Raw genomic sequence first — 16,152 nt, forward strand, 5'->3', positions numbered from 1 at the left:
TTGGTCAAAGTATGAAAAAATACACTAAGTGTTGCAAAAAAAAAAAAAAAGTTTACCAATTTTTTTTTTTTAGTGCTCGCGCAAAAAAAAAAAAAAAAAAAAAAACTTTAGAGGTAAAACGTGGACTGATCCACGTTATACAAAATATATCGGATCAGTCCACGTTATACGTTCAAATTTTTTTTTTTTTAAATTTTTCGTTGATTGGCTCTGACAGCCGAAAAAAAACTTTGGGGTATATCGTGGATCAGCCCACGATATACCCCTTTTGGTATATAAATTTTTGGGTAACCCCTTTTGGTAAATACCGTGTATTTTTATACCCTTTAGGCTCCGGACTCCAAAATAATACCCATTACTAAACACATGATAAAATAATCTCATCGTATATCCCGGTATTATTAACCTTATCCCATGAACCAAACGACCAGTTAAAGTGCGAGGCTAATAAAGCAGAACCAAAAATTCCAATATAGATTGACCCAAGTGCAAACAGCACTAGCAGATAGCTTGCAGCACTAAACTTAGTTTTAAGACCAAGAGGAGACAACCAAACAATTGAGCTGACACAGTCCAAAGAGCATAGCAAAGAAACTAAACTCAACAAACAAGCCAGTAATCTAGGAGAGCTAAGAGAAAACAGAGAGCAATTTCACATTGTTCCCTAGCATCTAGATAAAATAATATAAACACCAAAATTGCAAAAAGGAAGGTAATCTCTTCTCCAAAAGTAGGAAGACCAAGCATTTTGTATCCTAAGCCTCGGCATTTGGGTACTCAAACACAACATCTTTGCCCGATAGCTTCCTGTAAACAGCTGAAAAAGTCTCCAGCTTGTACTCGGTGTTGTTTCGTTCCTTTGGGTCCAAGAATATCTGGCCACATCACCACTAAAACTATAAATAACTGTGCCAAGTTCACATAAAAATAAAAAACAATCAACTAAATTGATCTTAACATGTTTCAGAAGCCATCATTTAAACTGTTCTTCGAAATAATAGTGAAAGTGGACAAACATCAAGTCATGAATTCTGGTTTTTACTTGTACAAGATTTTCCTATTAAGCATGAAACACAAAACATTAGTAGTATTATATGGTGTGGCATAAATTACCTTCATTATCTTGGATCCATCAACGCGATACCTAGTACGCTTTCCAACAACCTCAGCAGGTACAACCAAGTCCTCCAATATGGCATCATGAACAGAAGTAAGAGTTCTGCTACGGGGCCGTTGAGCAGCAGAGCCTCTCTTTGGAGGCCTTGTTATTCTCCGCGTAGCAATGAAGATTACATCCTAAAAGGAATAGCATTTCAGTAAATTTAAGAAAAATACCAGCAATATATATCTGTCATACCAAAAAAGGAAAAAGAGAAGACCTAATACAACTAGTGCAACTAAAACATAACCATATAAAAAAGGTGCAGTATTTATGTGTGTTATAATAACAGTCAAAGGAAAACAGCACAACTCTGTAGTGACCATATAGGATTAATTTCTCACACTGTAAGCAAATGGCCTCCATTTGTTAAAGCAGGCTAGATGCTTTGGGAATTCGGATAATATACAGAGAACACCTTGGAGTAATACGAGTTGAACTGTAAGCAAATGGCCTACTTCTATACTGCATTATAGAACATTTGCATGAAAGATTTGCATTTGCATGAAAGATGCAGTATAGAAGTAGGCCATTTAATGAACTTCCTTACCATAAGAAATGTCTCATTAAAGAGAGACACTTAAAGTGGTGTCCTAGTCGATCCACTTCATGATGCACTGAATGGGGTCAACAATTGAAAATCCATCACAACATCTTTCATACAATAAACATCCAACAAGAAACTGACTGAGAGAATGATTTCTATGGTGCCTAGAACATTTGCATGAAAGATGCAGTATAGAAGTAGGCCAAAATTACTGAAGATCTTCATTTCAGGAGAATGTTATCACAGACTGGGAATCCAACTTCAATACCTAGAAAGGTTTCTGTTCATAGGAATAGCAACAAGACCATGATTCGAACACTGGTGGAAATAAGTTGTCCAAGAATAAGTTAAACCCACTAGGCTCACAAAACTAATCTGTTCATGCATTTCTTAAAGCAAATCCCGAAGGTAATATCAAAATCTTTCCTCCTTGGCCCAACAAAAGAATAATTTACCAAAATCACAAAACGTGAATTCATGGTAAAATTTGAAGCAGTGCGTCAACACGAGAGGCTCAATGTTTGACGTTATTTCAATTATGCAGAACATTTAATTCCAAATGACCGTAATTGTCAATAACCATACGGAGAACAGAGGTATTATGTCCATTTCAGATAAAAAAGATTCTCAAAAAACTTAATGCTTGAATATATCCTCAAGGAACAAAGTTCAATAGCTACCTTCCCGCTGAACTTCTTCTCCAGTTCCCTAACAAGTCGGACATGGACCTTGCGGAAAGCTTTTCTAAGTCTGTAGGGGACATGGATAACAACAGCCTTCCTGTTTCCTGACACATCAATTTGTCTGCAGAAGGCAGTCCACAACCACCAATCATCATAATGAGATGTAAAATATAGGGATAATTACATTTTTGGACCGCTAACAAAAATGATAGCCATCAAATGTATAGGTTTTATATATTAAGTATAAATATACAGATAATATACATATTGAATACATGAACATACATAACATATACCGCTGATAACTAATGTCACCCAACAGGCCAAAAATGAAAAAAGTCCTAAAATATATTTATTGACAACAACAGTATGTAGTTTTTTTCAAGTCTTACAATGCGGCATTGATGTAAAGGTCCTTCAATTCGCTTTTCAGCTCTTGGTTGGTGTTTTCCATATCAAATAAAGCCTGCTCAGAAACAATTCGAACATTTTTCAGAAACTTTATATCAATGCAGATTAAGGTCTTAAATAACCAGAATAATAAGAAAAAGAACAAAAAAGTAACCTGTGCAACAGACTCCTCAAATTCAGTAGGTTCAGCATCCTTATCCTTGTGAATTTTCTGCCTGGACGTGTACATCTTCACAGGTCTGATGATCCAACAATTTAATCAAATTAAATTTCAATCATACAGTTATGATGAAGTGCCTGTTTGGCCATGGATATTTTCCACTTTTTCCCGGAATTTTATTCCGGAAAACTGTATGGACATAGAATTGTTACAATTTCCAGAATTCAATTTGAAGTTAAATTCTGGAATTCGAAACCTCCAAAAAGCTGTCCAATATCCAAATACCATTTCCAACTTGAAAACAAATAATGCATAGTAAAACTAGTCCACCAGCAAATAACAAAGAATCAATTCGTACTGGACAAATTAATCAACCCAGAAAAATTCTTTTGCATACAAGCTCTAGTAACATCAACTAAATGTGTTTGACATCATACAAACGATAACAACAAAAACAATGTATATTATTTCCTTCCAAACAATGAAATACTAGAATGAGCCTAAATAAGTAATAGGAATAAAACACAGTAAAAACTAGTCTACCAGCAGATAATAAGATACCAATTTTTACTGGACAAATTAATGAAAAATTCTTTTGCATACTGACACTAGCAATATCAACTACATTTGTTTGACGTCATACAAACCATAATTACAAAGCTGCTAAAATATATTATATTATTTCCGTCCAAACAATGGTTAACGACTAGAAAAATAAAATGCAGACCTGTGAGAAAGGTAATGATGGAACAGAACAGCACTTGTGGGAAACCCTAGTTATGTTCAGTTTGCAGAGATGAAGAGAAACCCCTAGGGTTTGGAGTGATGAATTGAGTGTTAAATGAAGAGGATGGATTTAATGGGCTTGAATTAGGTCCATTGAATTTGGGTTTAGTCGCCATCTTGTATTGGGTCAGAAGGCCCAAACATGGCAGAACCAGAATTTCCTATTATTATTATTAGGGAAATTTACATGGTGTGGGAAACTAGTAGTATGTAATTACATTGAGTAGCTATAGTTTGCATTAATTACTTTCAATAGCTAAAAGTTGTATGTTAATGGCACTTATTAGCTATTAAGGTAAAATACATAACTCTTTCCTCCTCCTCTTCTCTCTAACGTCTACAACACTCTCCTCCACTCTCACTCTCTCTAACGTTCTCTCTCTCTCTCTCTCTCTCTCTCTGTAACATTCCCACTGAAATCACTAAAACTCCAATTCATCAAATTCGAACCAAAAAACTCCAATTTATCAATAGATCTAATCTTAGAATGGAGAAAGCAACGGATCTGCAATAATTGTTCTCACTGTTCAGTGTATTAAGATATGAGAGTATGATCCATGAATTCGATCCATATTTCAATTACAGGACAACATTGTATCTGACAGAGAAAGGTTTTTATGAGTTTTGAAATTGGTTTGATTCAGAGAGTTGGTAAACACTTGTATCGCAGGAGATGAAGGTGACGATGAAGGATACAGCGACGTTTGTGGGTGACGATGAAGGATATAGTGGCGATTGTTGGTGACGGTGGTGTTTTCATACATCTGGTAGCGTCTGTGTCAGATCTAGACGAAAACAGTCAGATCTGACCGCATTTAGTGTATTTTGTATTTTTGAATACACTTTATTGTCCAGATCTGATCGGAATGAATACAGTGAATTCGAAGTGTATTTTATTTCATGTATCTTAGATTTGAGTGTATTCATTTTTTTTCTAGGGTAAAATACCACGTTTCTTTGTATTTTTTGCCTGTATTTCGAAGAAGATCTTTTTGTATATAAATGAATACAGTGAATTTGAAGGGTATATAAATGAATACAGTGAATTTTCTTTCTTGTATTTAGTATATGAGTGTATTCGTTAATATTTTTAGTGCAAAATTCAATATTTGGGGGTGTATTTTGAAGGATATTTTTTTGTATACAACCGATTTTAAATATATAAAAGTGAATACAGTGTAAAAGTAGCTACAAATGAATACGGTTGAGTTGAATACATATGACTTGAATACAACTTAGTTGAATATATCTGACTTGAATACATCGAAATCTGACTTGAATACAGCGAAATCTGAACTTGAATACAGCGAAATCTGACTCAGCTGAATTTTGAATACAATCCGAATTTGAATACAATCTACTGTAGCGTGTGAATACAATCTACTATAGCTTCAAAATGTAATTAGCTAAGTGTAGCTATGCCTAAAAAAAATAAAAAAAAATCAAAATGTAATCATTTATGTAAGTTCCCCTTATTATTAAGGTAAAACATGAAAAACACCTTGCAAGGATTTATAGCCTGTTTGGTCAACGTTTTTTTTTAAAAAAAATTTCAAGGAAATTCAATCCGTGAACACATTAGTTCAAACTACATATCATACTAAGAATTACAACTCCTGCATGTGCACCTAATTAACAGTGTATAGCAAATTATACTCCAACATAGATTTTAAGGTCGTTCCGATTTGTTTGGTCAAAGCTTCTAAGAAGCCAAGAGTAGGGCTGGGCATAAACACCGAAAATCGAAAAATCGGACCGGATCGAACCGAATTAATTCGATTTTTCGGTGTTTCGGTTCGATGTTCGGTTTCGGGTCAATGGTTCTTCGGTATTTCGGTTTAACCGAAGTGTTGTTCTTTTTTTTTTTTTTTTTTTTTTTTGAAAATTTACTACATGAATACAATTTTTTTTGCAACACTCAATTCACTCTCTCAAGCCCAAATTAATGTATACGATTAATAAACGAAGCTGCTAAATTCCAGAAGCCATCAAAGATTCAACTGGAAAATTTTCCATTCAAAAATCAAAAGGGCCTACAAGAACGGAACAAATTATTCAGAGATTATAATGCAAAATAGAAGACAATTGATAATAATCACAAAAAGATTTTGTTTATTGCCGGATGGTTGGTTCATCATATTAAAATTTGGACGTGAGATGTACTATTTAGAACATCTATAGGTTTAAATTGGATAAATAAATTTGTCTTCAATAATACTCGTGGCCTATATTAAATCATTTTTTCAATCTGGGATTGGTTTTTATTCCATCTTGATCAAAATAATTAGCTGAATGTATATAAATGATTATCAAACAAATAATACTTTTACGAGGAAGATAAAATAAAGCATACAAGAATATGGTCTACTAATTCGGTGCGGTGTTCGGTGTTGAAAAAAATCGAATTGGAAAAACCAAAACTGAAAAACCGAACCGAAGAACCGAACGCCCACCCCTAGCCAAAAGTGTTTTTTAAAAGAAAAAAGAAGTGTTTCTTGTAGAAAATTGAGGTGTTCGGGAAAAAATAGGAAAAAAATAAGTGTTTTTGAATAGTAACAGAAGCAATTTTTTAGAAGCTAGAAAAATAGATTTTTCTAGAAGCACTTTTAGAATATTGATCAAGCACAAAATACTACTCTAATATTGATAAAAATGATTTTTAAATTTATTAATCAAACACGAACTGTTATTCCCTAAAAATATTTTTTCTAAAAGTCCTTCCGACAAAAAGCTTTAAAATAAAAGTCTCCCCAAACAGGCTATACTTTAGATACCTTATTAATATATTATACTTTTACTAAAACGTGATATTTCATCACAAGGTTTCGAAATGTCACAATTACTTCATCTCACCCCCCCCCCCCGCCCTCTCCTCCCAAACAAAACTCCCCGCCCCCGCCCCGCGGGTCTCTCTCTTATTTTCTTTTTTGTTATTTTATTCACTTTGTTTTTTATTGTGCTAATTCCAGTAAAATTCTTTGTTATTGTTTTTATCATTTTCTTAATCTTTTTTTTTTTTGGTTCTTTCTAGTAAATCTCTCACTATTTTTAACTTTCCTTTTTTTCCCCCCTCTATTTTCTTCATTTATTTTTTTAATTTTTGTTCTTTCCGTATTTCTTAATAATTGTAATAATATATTAAATGTATTAATATATCATTAAATATACTAAGTATATCATGTATACTATAAGTACACGTATACACTAGTATTGTAAAAAATGGATTGAGAATTTGGATCTGATAGGTTTTGTTCAACACTAAACATGATATACCATAAGTATATTGCATATCATCGAATATTCCAGTAAAAACACTATATCATTATTCAACAGTGACCAGGTTATACTACATAATATACCTGATTTATTGTGAATATCATTTAATATATCCCGCCATTCCATAATTCAACAGTAACTATTGTACACTATTTAATATATTTGGTATACTATAAATATCATATAACATACAAATAATAACATTATACCATGATTCAATTATAATCATGTTATACTACACATATTTGATAAATTGTGAATATGGTTAAGGCTCAAATATGCCCCTAACCTTTGCGAAATTGTACACTTGTGAGTGCATTAAGTAAATTAAAGAGATACTAGCTGGTCTGAATTGTGCAGGATCGGGATTTTCAAGAACGAGAATCATATGATATGTTGAGAATCTCTTATGATAATTATCCACGCTTGAAACGTATCTTAATGCCTGAAAGTTGGATAGGATGGCCCTTACGTAAGGATTATATTGCCCCCAATTTTTATGAAATACAATTTGTCCGTCGTTAAAAGGTTGGTGCAAAGATGCCCCTAACGTTTTTTTTAGCCATATATGCCCTTGAGTTAACGGAAAATATTGGAGGGCATATTTGTTTAGTTTTGCAAACGTTAGGGGCATATTTGAGCCTTTGCCATTCCTGAATATTATGGCACAAAATATTATTGCATTCCAAAACATAAAAAAATATTTGTAATTACAATCCATCCACCATTGCATTACAGCAAAATTATACAACTAAAGGAGCAGATGCAATTACAACCATCTTTTAAAGATTGTTTTCACAAACAAGAGCACCATTTCCCCTTTTCAAAAGATTTTTTTTACTAATGATAATACCATTTTTATTTTTCAATTTGTTGATGATCTGGATAGTTCTTTCTAGATATTTCGTCTTCTCAGTCCCAATATCTACACGATAATGGATGCAACAATTGTCACAATAAAACATAAACATAAAAAAAGAGATAACTTACATCAGATTTATGACACATGAAAAAATGTCTCCCGCAGTGCTCAAAATTTTGATAATAATAATAATAATAGAACGAGTATCACATTTTAAGCATTTATACGGTTTCTTACATAACATTTAATGTGGTTTGGCCCTTTCGCGAATTTCACGCATGACCGAAATTTAGTAGAATTATTTGAAGTCTATAAGTGAGATGGAGTGCAGTAACTCCACGACCACAAACCCTTCCACAACTCCACATCCACAAACCCTTCCACAGCTATTTGAAGAACTCGAAGCTTCCGATATTTCATAAACAAGTGAAAGAATAAGAGAGAAAAGTGAGGGGTTGTACGATAAGTGTGAAGTTTCAAAATGCAGTTGCAATAAATCATTGGTTAGCATATAGTGAACTCCCCAAAAAAAATCTGAGAACTATTTGTGCCATAAGATTCAGAAACGGCAAAGGCTCAAATATGGCCCTAACGTTAGCGAAACTAAACAAATATGCCTCCAATATTTTCCGTTAACTCAAGGAAATATATGGCTTAAAAAAAATGTTAGGGGCATCTTTGCACCAACCTTTTAACGACGGGCAAATGTGTACAATTTCGCAAAGGTTAGGGGCATATTTGAGCCTTAACCGTTGTGAATATCATTCAACATAGCAGTGATCACAGTATACCATGATTCAACGGTAATCATGTTATATTTTATATTAAAATACAAATAATAACATTATACCATGATTCAATTATAATCATGTTATACTACACATATTTGATAAATTGTGAATATCATTCAACATAGCAGTGATCACAGTATACCATGATTCAACAGTAATATTTTATATAATGTACTATTAGTATATTGCGAATATTATTCACATACAAAATTGCTGTAAACCATGATTCAACAGTAATATACTACACAATACAGACTAATAGGTCGGTCATTGGTATATTGAGTATCATTTAACATACCTGTAATTACAAGGATCACAGTCTATTCAGTGGCAAAGCTAGGATTTTCACTAAGAGGGTTCAAAATATAAAAAAGTAAACACACGAAGAAGTCAAAGGGGGTTTTACGTTTACTACATATACATCAAAAATAATTTTAACCATATATAAACAGTGTAATTTTCCGCCAAAGGGGGTTTAGATGAACCCTCTTGGCCCTTCCTCCCTCCGCCCCTGAGTATACAACACAATTTCATTGAGTATATTTGTAGTACATTGGTTTTCTATACAATAACCAATACTAAGCAGTTCCAGCATGATATTCAGTACAACCCAAACTATCAAACAGATAGCTTATTTTCTTTCTCTATAAGCATATAAGTATGAATTTTCTTTAGAAATAGATAATGTTACAATTTCTCTACTAGTATATCTCATAATATCATGATCTGAGAGAATACAAATATCATAGAGGATATGATGAATTAATTAAGATTCATGTCTTTCCCACTTAGTTGCAAAATAAAAAGAGTAAGACATTAGTGGGGTTTTTGTTCTGCACCTTTCCAATACTTTACAAACTGAACAGAGTGGATTCTGAAAAACTATAAGGGAGAAAAAGGGGAAACGGAAAAAACAACCAGGATAACAATAACAACATTAAACCAAGTGTAATTCAAGAGTGGCGTCTTAAGGAGGGTAGTATGTACGCAAACCTTACCCCTACCCTGTGGAGGTAGAGAGACTGTTTCGAATAGACCTCTGGCTCAAATTAAGAAAAGAAAAAGAAACGAGAGAATGTTTCGGATGGACCGCTGGCTCAAATTAAGAAAAGAAAAAGAAACGAAAGGAAAAAATTCTATATATAATATAAAAATTTTGGCGTAGGCATTAATAATGCGCACCTCTCTATGGTCAAGGATTCTATTTATCTTTTTTCTCCTTTTTTTTGTCTTTTTTTTTCCTTTCATTTTGTTCATTAAACATATTTTAAAAACTCAAAAACTGCTTAGTAAATTTCTTTGAATGTCTTAATTGAGAGTGCAGACGTGCAGTAAGCATTCTGCCAATCATAAATTCTCTATTTATTTATCTTAAATGTAAGAAGAAATATTTCAATTCTAATTACTCCCATCTTTCCTAATCTTAATTGCGGTAAGCTTAACAATCTCTATTGTTATTACTTTATCCTTTGCCTTTCCCCTTCATTATATAAAACACGTAGTGTTTCCAATACACATTGTTGGTGAAATTATATGGGACATAGACGTTGTTCAAGGAACTCAATTGGACATGGCAAAAAGGAAAAATGGAGCTTTCATGTATGTCAACTCAAATGGTCTCCAAAAGGTTTTTACCTAATCTTTATTTATACATCTCTATCATGTAGTTTCTTTTATTCACCTCATCTTTATTATGTTGTTTACCTCAATCGTGTTTTTGAATCACTTAATTTCTCGTATTTTAATTTTTTTTTCCTTGAATTATGTTGAGAAGATTGTGCCTTTCTTTTTAAAGAAACGTTCGATAGGAGAGGGAATACTCATTTCATGTTTGCGATGTTACATTTCACTTTTTAGTACGGGCAAAAACATCTTAATCGGAAGTAGAAAAAACAATAACCGATAACATAGAAACTAAAAGGACAAACAAACAATTAAAAGATAAAGTGTAAAAGGAAATATTATTGTTAAACAATCACTTCTTAAATTATTTACGATGAGATTTTCCTCTCATCTTGACAAATGATTATCACTTGCAAACAACAAAATCTCAATCTAAAATTACATAAATCGGCTAATAATTTAAACTTGGCATGTAAGATATTGTTATTAGCATGTGACTTATCATTCAAGAAAATATTCGGTCCATGATTTTCATCATATATAAATGGCCTATTATTTATTTTTCTCAGTGTGTGGCCTTTTCCCTTTAGTTTCAATTTGTATTGTTTAAATTTTTTTTAACTTACAAATGAATTAAACATCTGCTATTAACTACTTTTACTATGCCTTGAGTCTTTTAGGTTACATTTTTATGGTACCTCGAGTCTCCCTGATATTCTATATGTGTTATTGGTATGTTAGTGTCACGATCCAAATTACCGATCGTGCGGGCACCTACCTTATTATTATCACTAGTAGGCGAACTTTTACCCGTTAACCCATTAATCACTAGCCAATTTCAACTTTTTTAATCATTTATACACTAACAATCAATAAATAAGTAAATGAATAAATAGTCTGACCAAGTCATAAATAATAATTAATATAAGTGCGGAAGCCTTAACTATTACACCCCCAAAATCTGAAAGTCATCGTACAAGGACTCTAACCAACAATGTCTAAAGAATGAAATATATGTCAAATATAATAATAAATAACATCTGGAACGAAAGTAGACATCTGGAAAGAGAGATCTTCAGGTGGCATGGCATGGGTAGAAGCTCACCCTCGGATCTGATCGAGCAAACTAGCTTCAAGCTAGAGATGTAGTCTGGATGAAATCTCTGGAACACAATCTGCACTAAAAAAGGATGCAGCAAGATAGTATCGGTACAAACACTATGTACCGGTAAGCATCATAGGCCGACTAAGATTAGTTCACGTATATAAGTATAAAATCAACAAGATAAACATATAGGCACTTAATACTCAAATCCAAGTCACAGAACATCCCATAACAGAGTCACAACCTAATATGAAGCTTCTAAACCACAAGTATGTCAAGTTTCAATAATCTCACCTGATAATCACAAGTCCAAGTCCAGTCCCTAGGTAGAGTCACTAATCCACAATTTAACTCAGTCAATGGTCATATTTATATCACAATAGGCTTTCAATATCCATACCAAAATCAGAAACAAATGAGCATATAATAATGCAGAATAAAATGTAATGATGTGCAATGAAAAATATGATGATGTGCAATACAATGCCATGCACTGGCCAATCACTCGAACTGTACACACTTGCTAACTGATGTCATTGCTCAGTAGTCATGACCTGTAGAGGACCCATGGTGTCCATGTACAACTCGTTCCGGATACTCATCGGACCCGAGCCATAAATCCTCCGCTCCGGAAAGAACCTCGGACGCGGATCCACATCATGCACCACTTATTTTCGGAATGAACCTCGGACCACGATCTCACAACTAGGTCTCACCCCCGGTCAAATGTGACTTTTCATATGTATAGTAACACTGTCACATCACTCTCAATGATCAATTCATCAAGTACCATGTATCAAATAGTATCACAAGTTCAATAAGAAGATTATATTAACTTCTTCACTAATTTCACATCACAATGTATGTCTCAATGTATTCCAGTTCATTAGTATGTATGAACTATGAACAATTAGCAATATCAATGTCAAACACAAGACATAATGCCACAAGTCATATCAAGAGCATCAACTCAGCCATGAAATGAATCATACAGACCCTCTCAACTAACATAATAGTCTATGTCCCTCTTTACTTCCACACATAGCAAGTACGTCTCACAACTAAGTCTTGTATCACCAAGAAGCTCCACTTTTCTATATATTATCATCAACAATAAATCATACATCAAGTTTTCATCTACGTACTGTCATAAGTTTATATCACAATTCAAGCCTAAACTCATTATCCTTCCTCTCTCCGATAATATGTGTCACAATAAGAGAGAACTGAGTACAACACGACAATTTAGGCAATAAGTCTAATCACAATAACAGGGCAACAAGCCACCATCAACAACAATCAACCTAATAGAATTCCATCCCGATTCGCCATAGTATGAATACAACTACACCTCATATTTCAGTACATAACGTAATGGCGACGAGACCACAAAATCAGAAGTCATACCAACCTAGCTAATATATATATATATATATATATATAAACATCATGTCCGAAGACCTAATCATGCTTTATCCCGTCAATTCTACACAATACATACATTTCGCTAATCAAAGTCTAAATAAAGTAAACCGTAACCTACCTCGAATACAGAATAGGAGCCACGAACTGCTCCACACGAGTCTTCTATTTTCGAAGCATCTCATGACGGTCAAAGTCTAACAATATGATGCTAAGTAAGCAACAAACCACGTATTTAAACAAGAACAACAATTTTGAGAAGAAAACCCACTTACTTCTACCCTTTTCAATGGATGAAACCATCCTTTAATGGTGAATTTATCATAACTTCTATCTCTACAATCATTAACCTTCAATTCTCGGGTTTCTAATCAATTTATCCTTTCAAACATATTTTAGGACAAAATTTCCATTTTTATTAGAACCCTAAGTATCAATATGAAATTTCAACCAATAGAAATCAAATTCCCTTCCTAGAAAGTGATAATCTATACTCCTAGATGATTAATCAACAACAAAATCAACAACCCACTAATTATTTAAGAGTTTACTAATTCTAGGATTCTAGAATTTTCACCCACCATTAATGGACCTTAAAATAATCATGGAACTTGAAGAAGAAAGGAAAAGAGACAAATAAAGGTGGGGACTTACCCTCAAAGATGCTTTCACCAAAGAATGAAATGAAGTTTGCCTATTTCTCTCTTGAAAACTGACTTTGGGGTCTTGGGGGTAATGGTTAGGAGTTGAACTATAAAAATAGGGCTTTTTGCCCCCCGTCGCCGTCGCGCGGAGTCGGTGGGTGTTGCAGTTGACCGCCTTATAGCGGCCATAGGTCCGCTGCCGGCGGGCCTGCTGATACCACTTCTGTCACGACCCGACTAGGGCCATAACGGGCACCCGGGGCTAACCACCGAGCACCACTTATTCTATTACTCATCTGCTTGCATTCATATCTCTATGCTCATAATCATAGAAAACTATTTCATTTGAAACATACTTACTTTATATACTTGAGCCCTTCGGCTATCAAAATAATACATATATATATATACAATGAGAGACTGTGAGATCATACTACCCACAACTGCGTATCTACGAGCCTCTACTAGAGTGCTAAATATAGGGTCGGGACAGGACCCCGTCGTGCTCAAAATATATACACATATATATCAAAAGAATAATCAATGGCACCTCCGAAAAAAGAAGGAGTGCTCTCAAATCAGCTAATGGCTCCTACGAGTCTAGATTACCTCCCTGTCTACCTGTGGGCATGAACACAGAGTCCAAAGAAAACGGACGTCAATAGGAATATTGTACTGAGTATGTAAGACATAAACAATAATGAAACATCAATGAAATGAAGAGGCATTAAATGAGGAGCAATCTGTATCTGACTGTGAATTATAAAAGAAATAATGCATGCTGGCGTACTTTCATAAACATCATCATATCATATATGCATAAATGTATAAGCCGCCCGAACATATAGGTACGGTGTGATAATCAATAACATTAGCTCGCGTCGAGCCTCCCGCGTCCGAGGGTACCATCTCATGCCGCCGCCCCGGTGGTGTACGCCCGCCATCGGCCATGGTGTATCTGCCGCCCGCCCTTAGCGGTGACTGCCCGGCCATATAGGCGCGGTGTAATATCATCATCATATGCTCATCATAATATGCTCATCATAATACATGCATGGAAACTCAAGGACGACCATACTTTATCGGGGTGACGTAAGGTCGTGAACCCCCGATTACCTTATGGAGCACTCATAAACATTCTGCCTCACCGTGAAAGAACTAGCATAAGGTGAGTGTATATAATAATCAACATCATTAGCTTTATAAAAACATCATATCAGGGACTCTAGAATCTTTAGACTTAAGCTTATCATCATCATTATCGTACTCATAACGTATCTCTTATCTCATATAGCTATTCATGAACAAGGACTCTTAGTTTTCTTGAAGATAAGAAATTCATGAAGGAGGAGGAAAATCGTGTCATAAGATTCATGCCTTAGAAAGAAAGGACTAGCCTCACATACCTTTGTCGTTTAACTAATCTATTGCTTGCTCGTTCTCCCTTAATGCACACATTCTACCTTCAAGAGAATTCGTATCGACATTAGCTAAACAATCATAAGAACGTGCTTACTAAAGCTAGAGAAAATTGGGCAGCATTTCCTTTGTTTATACGACTTCCTCCATATTCCATATCAACTCCCAAACATTTATAACAACCATCGCAATATCATAAACAGCAATCATCATTCAATTGCATTGCCCACATTTCACAATTCCACTTCAAATTCTCCATAATCAAGACCAAAGTTTACTATCGCGTTCTTTCTCATAAAATACTTATTCCATGTTCTAAATGTCATTTATAATGTATTCATAGTCACAACATATCAATATCCACAATTCAATCCAAGGTTCCATTCGAAAATGACACTATTCTTGCATTCATGACCCATTTCCTATTTCCTTCTATAATCCAAGTGTTTCAACTTTTCAATACTTCAAAACAACATGAGAAGGTCATGAAACTTACCTTAGATAGTGTAGAAACAAGCCTTGAGTGGAAGTATCCTTCTTGCACCAAAACCCTAGTTCACTCCCCTTGGATTTTCTTGGCTTGGATGACTTTAATGTGTTTCACACTCTTGATTTATGTTGGTTTGATGAAGTTGATCATCAATTTTCTTTGTGTTCTTGTGGATGAAGTATAGAGAATATTCTAGAGAGTTCTTGACTTGAGTGGAATGAAAAATGAAATGAAATAATAATGAGAGAGGGTCCTTATATCAACGTTTAATGTTCAGTCCCGACCAGAACATACGGACCAACATACTGTCCGTATATTTTCCCGCCGTATGTTTGGACCGTATGTTTGGTCCAGTGAAGTGTGCCATTCTGGGCTGAACCTACGGCTGGACATACGGTCCGTGAATTTTATACGGCCAGTATGTCTGGCCGTATAATGCCCAGCTTTCCGAGACTTGTTCTCGTCGACTCGTTTGATCTCCGATCCTTATGGAACCTTCTTAATACTTGTTTAACACCTCAATACCAATCTAAGGGATGTTATAACTCTTCCTCAAAGCATCATTAAAACATCATTAACTCGATACTCGTAAATCTTGCCCGACACACAACATATGACTTGCTTTCCTTAACAACTTTCTTCTCTTACCTCGAATGTCTTCGGAAATCTTAATTAGGACCATTAAAGGCTATTCCTCTCTTATCAAAACATCATACACATCATGCCCCTCGTTGGCCTTTTCACTGTACGTTAACGAAAAATTTTCTAAGGTGT

General features: G+C 34.4%; 1 protein-coding gene across 1 annotated transcript; it reads right to left on the bottom strand.

The window, feature by feature from the left end:
* Window positions 1–448: 448 nt before the first annotated feature.
* On the bottom strand, window positions 449–3,845 carry LOC132040280 (small ribosomal subunit protein eS7-like). The gene is made up of 6 exons (XM_059430910.1): window positions 3,688–3,845; window positions 2,955–3,039; window positions 2,782–2,855; window positions 2,387–2,510; window positions 1,114–1,296; window positions 449–875 (listed from the first exon to the last, which is right to left on the bottom strand). The coding sequence occupies exons 2-6, from the start codon at window positions 3,027–3,029 to the stop codon at window positions 756–758; spliced, it is 576 nt and encodes a 191-aa protein (XP_059286893.1). The 5' UTR covers window positions 3,030–3,039; window positions 3,688–3,845; the 3' UTR covers window positions 449–755.
* Window positions 3,846–16,152: the final 12,307 nt, after the last annotated feature.

Source organism: Lycium ferocissimum, chromosome 12 (assembly GCF_029784015.1).
Source record: "Lycium ferocissimum isolate CSIRO_LF1 chromosome 12, AGI_CSIRO_Lferr_CH_V1, whole genome shotgun sequence".
NCBI lineage: Eukaryota > Viridiplantae > Streptophyta > Magnoliopsida > Solanales > Solanaceae > Lycium > Lycium ferocissimum.

Coding starts and splice junctions, on each gene's coding strand:
- LOC132040280 (XM_059430910.1), bottom strand. CDS start 3,029: ATGTACACGTCCAGGCAGAAAATTCACAAGGATAAGGATGCTGAACCT. Junction 1,297..2,386: donor AGAAGAAGTTCAGCGGGAAG/GTAGCTATTGAA, acceptor TATTCCTTTTAG/GATGTAATCTTCATTGCTAC. Junction 876..1,113: donor ATGGATCCAAGATAATGAAG/GTAATTTATGCC, acceptor TGATGTGGCCAG/ATATTCTTGGACCCAAAGGA.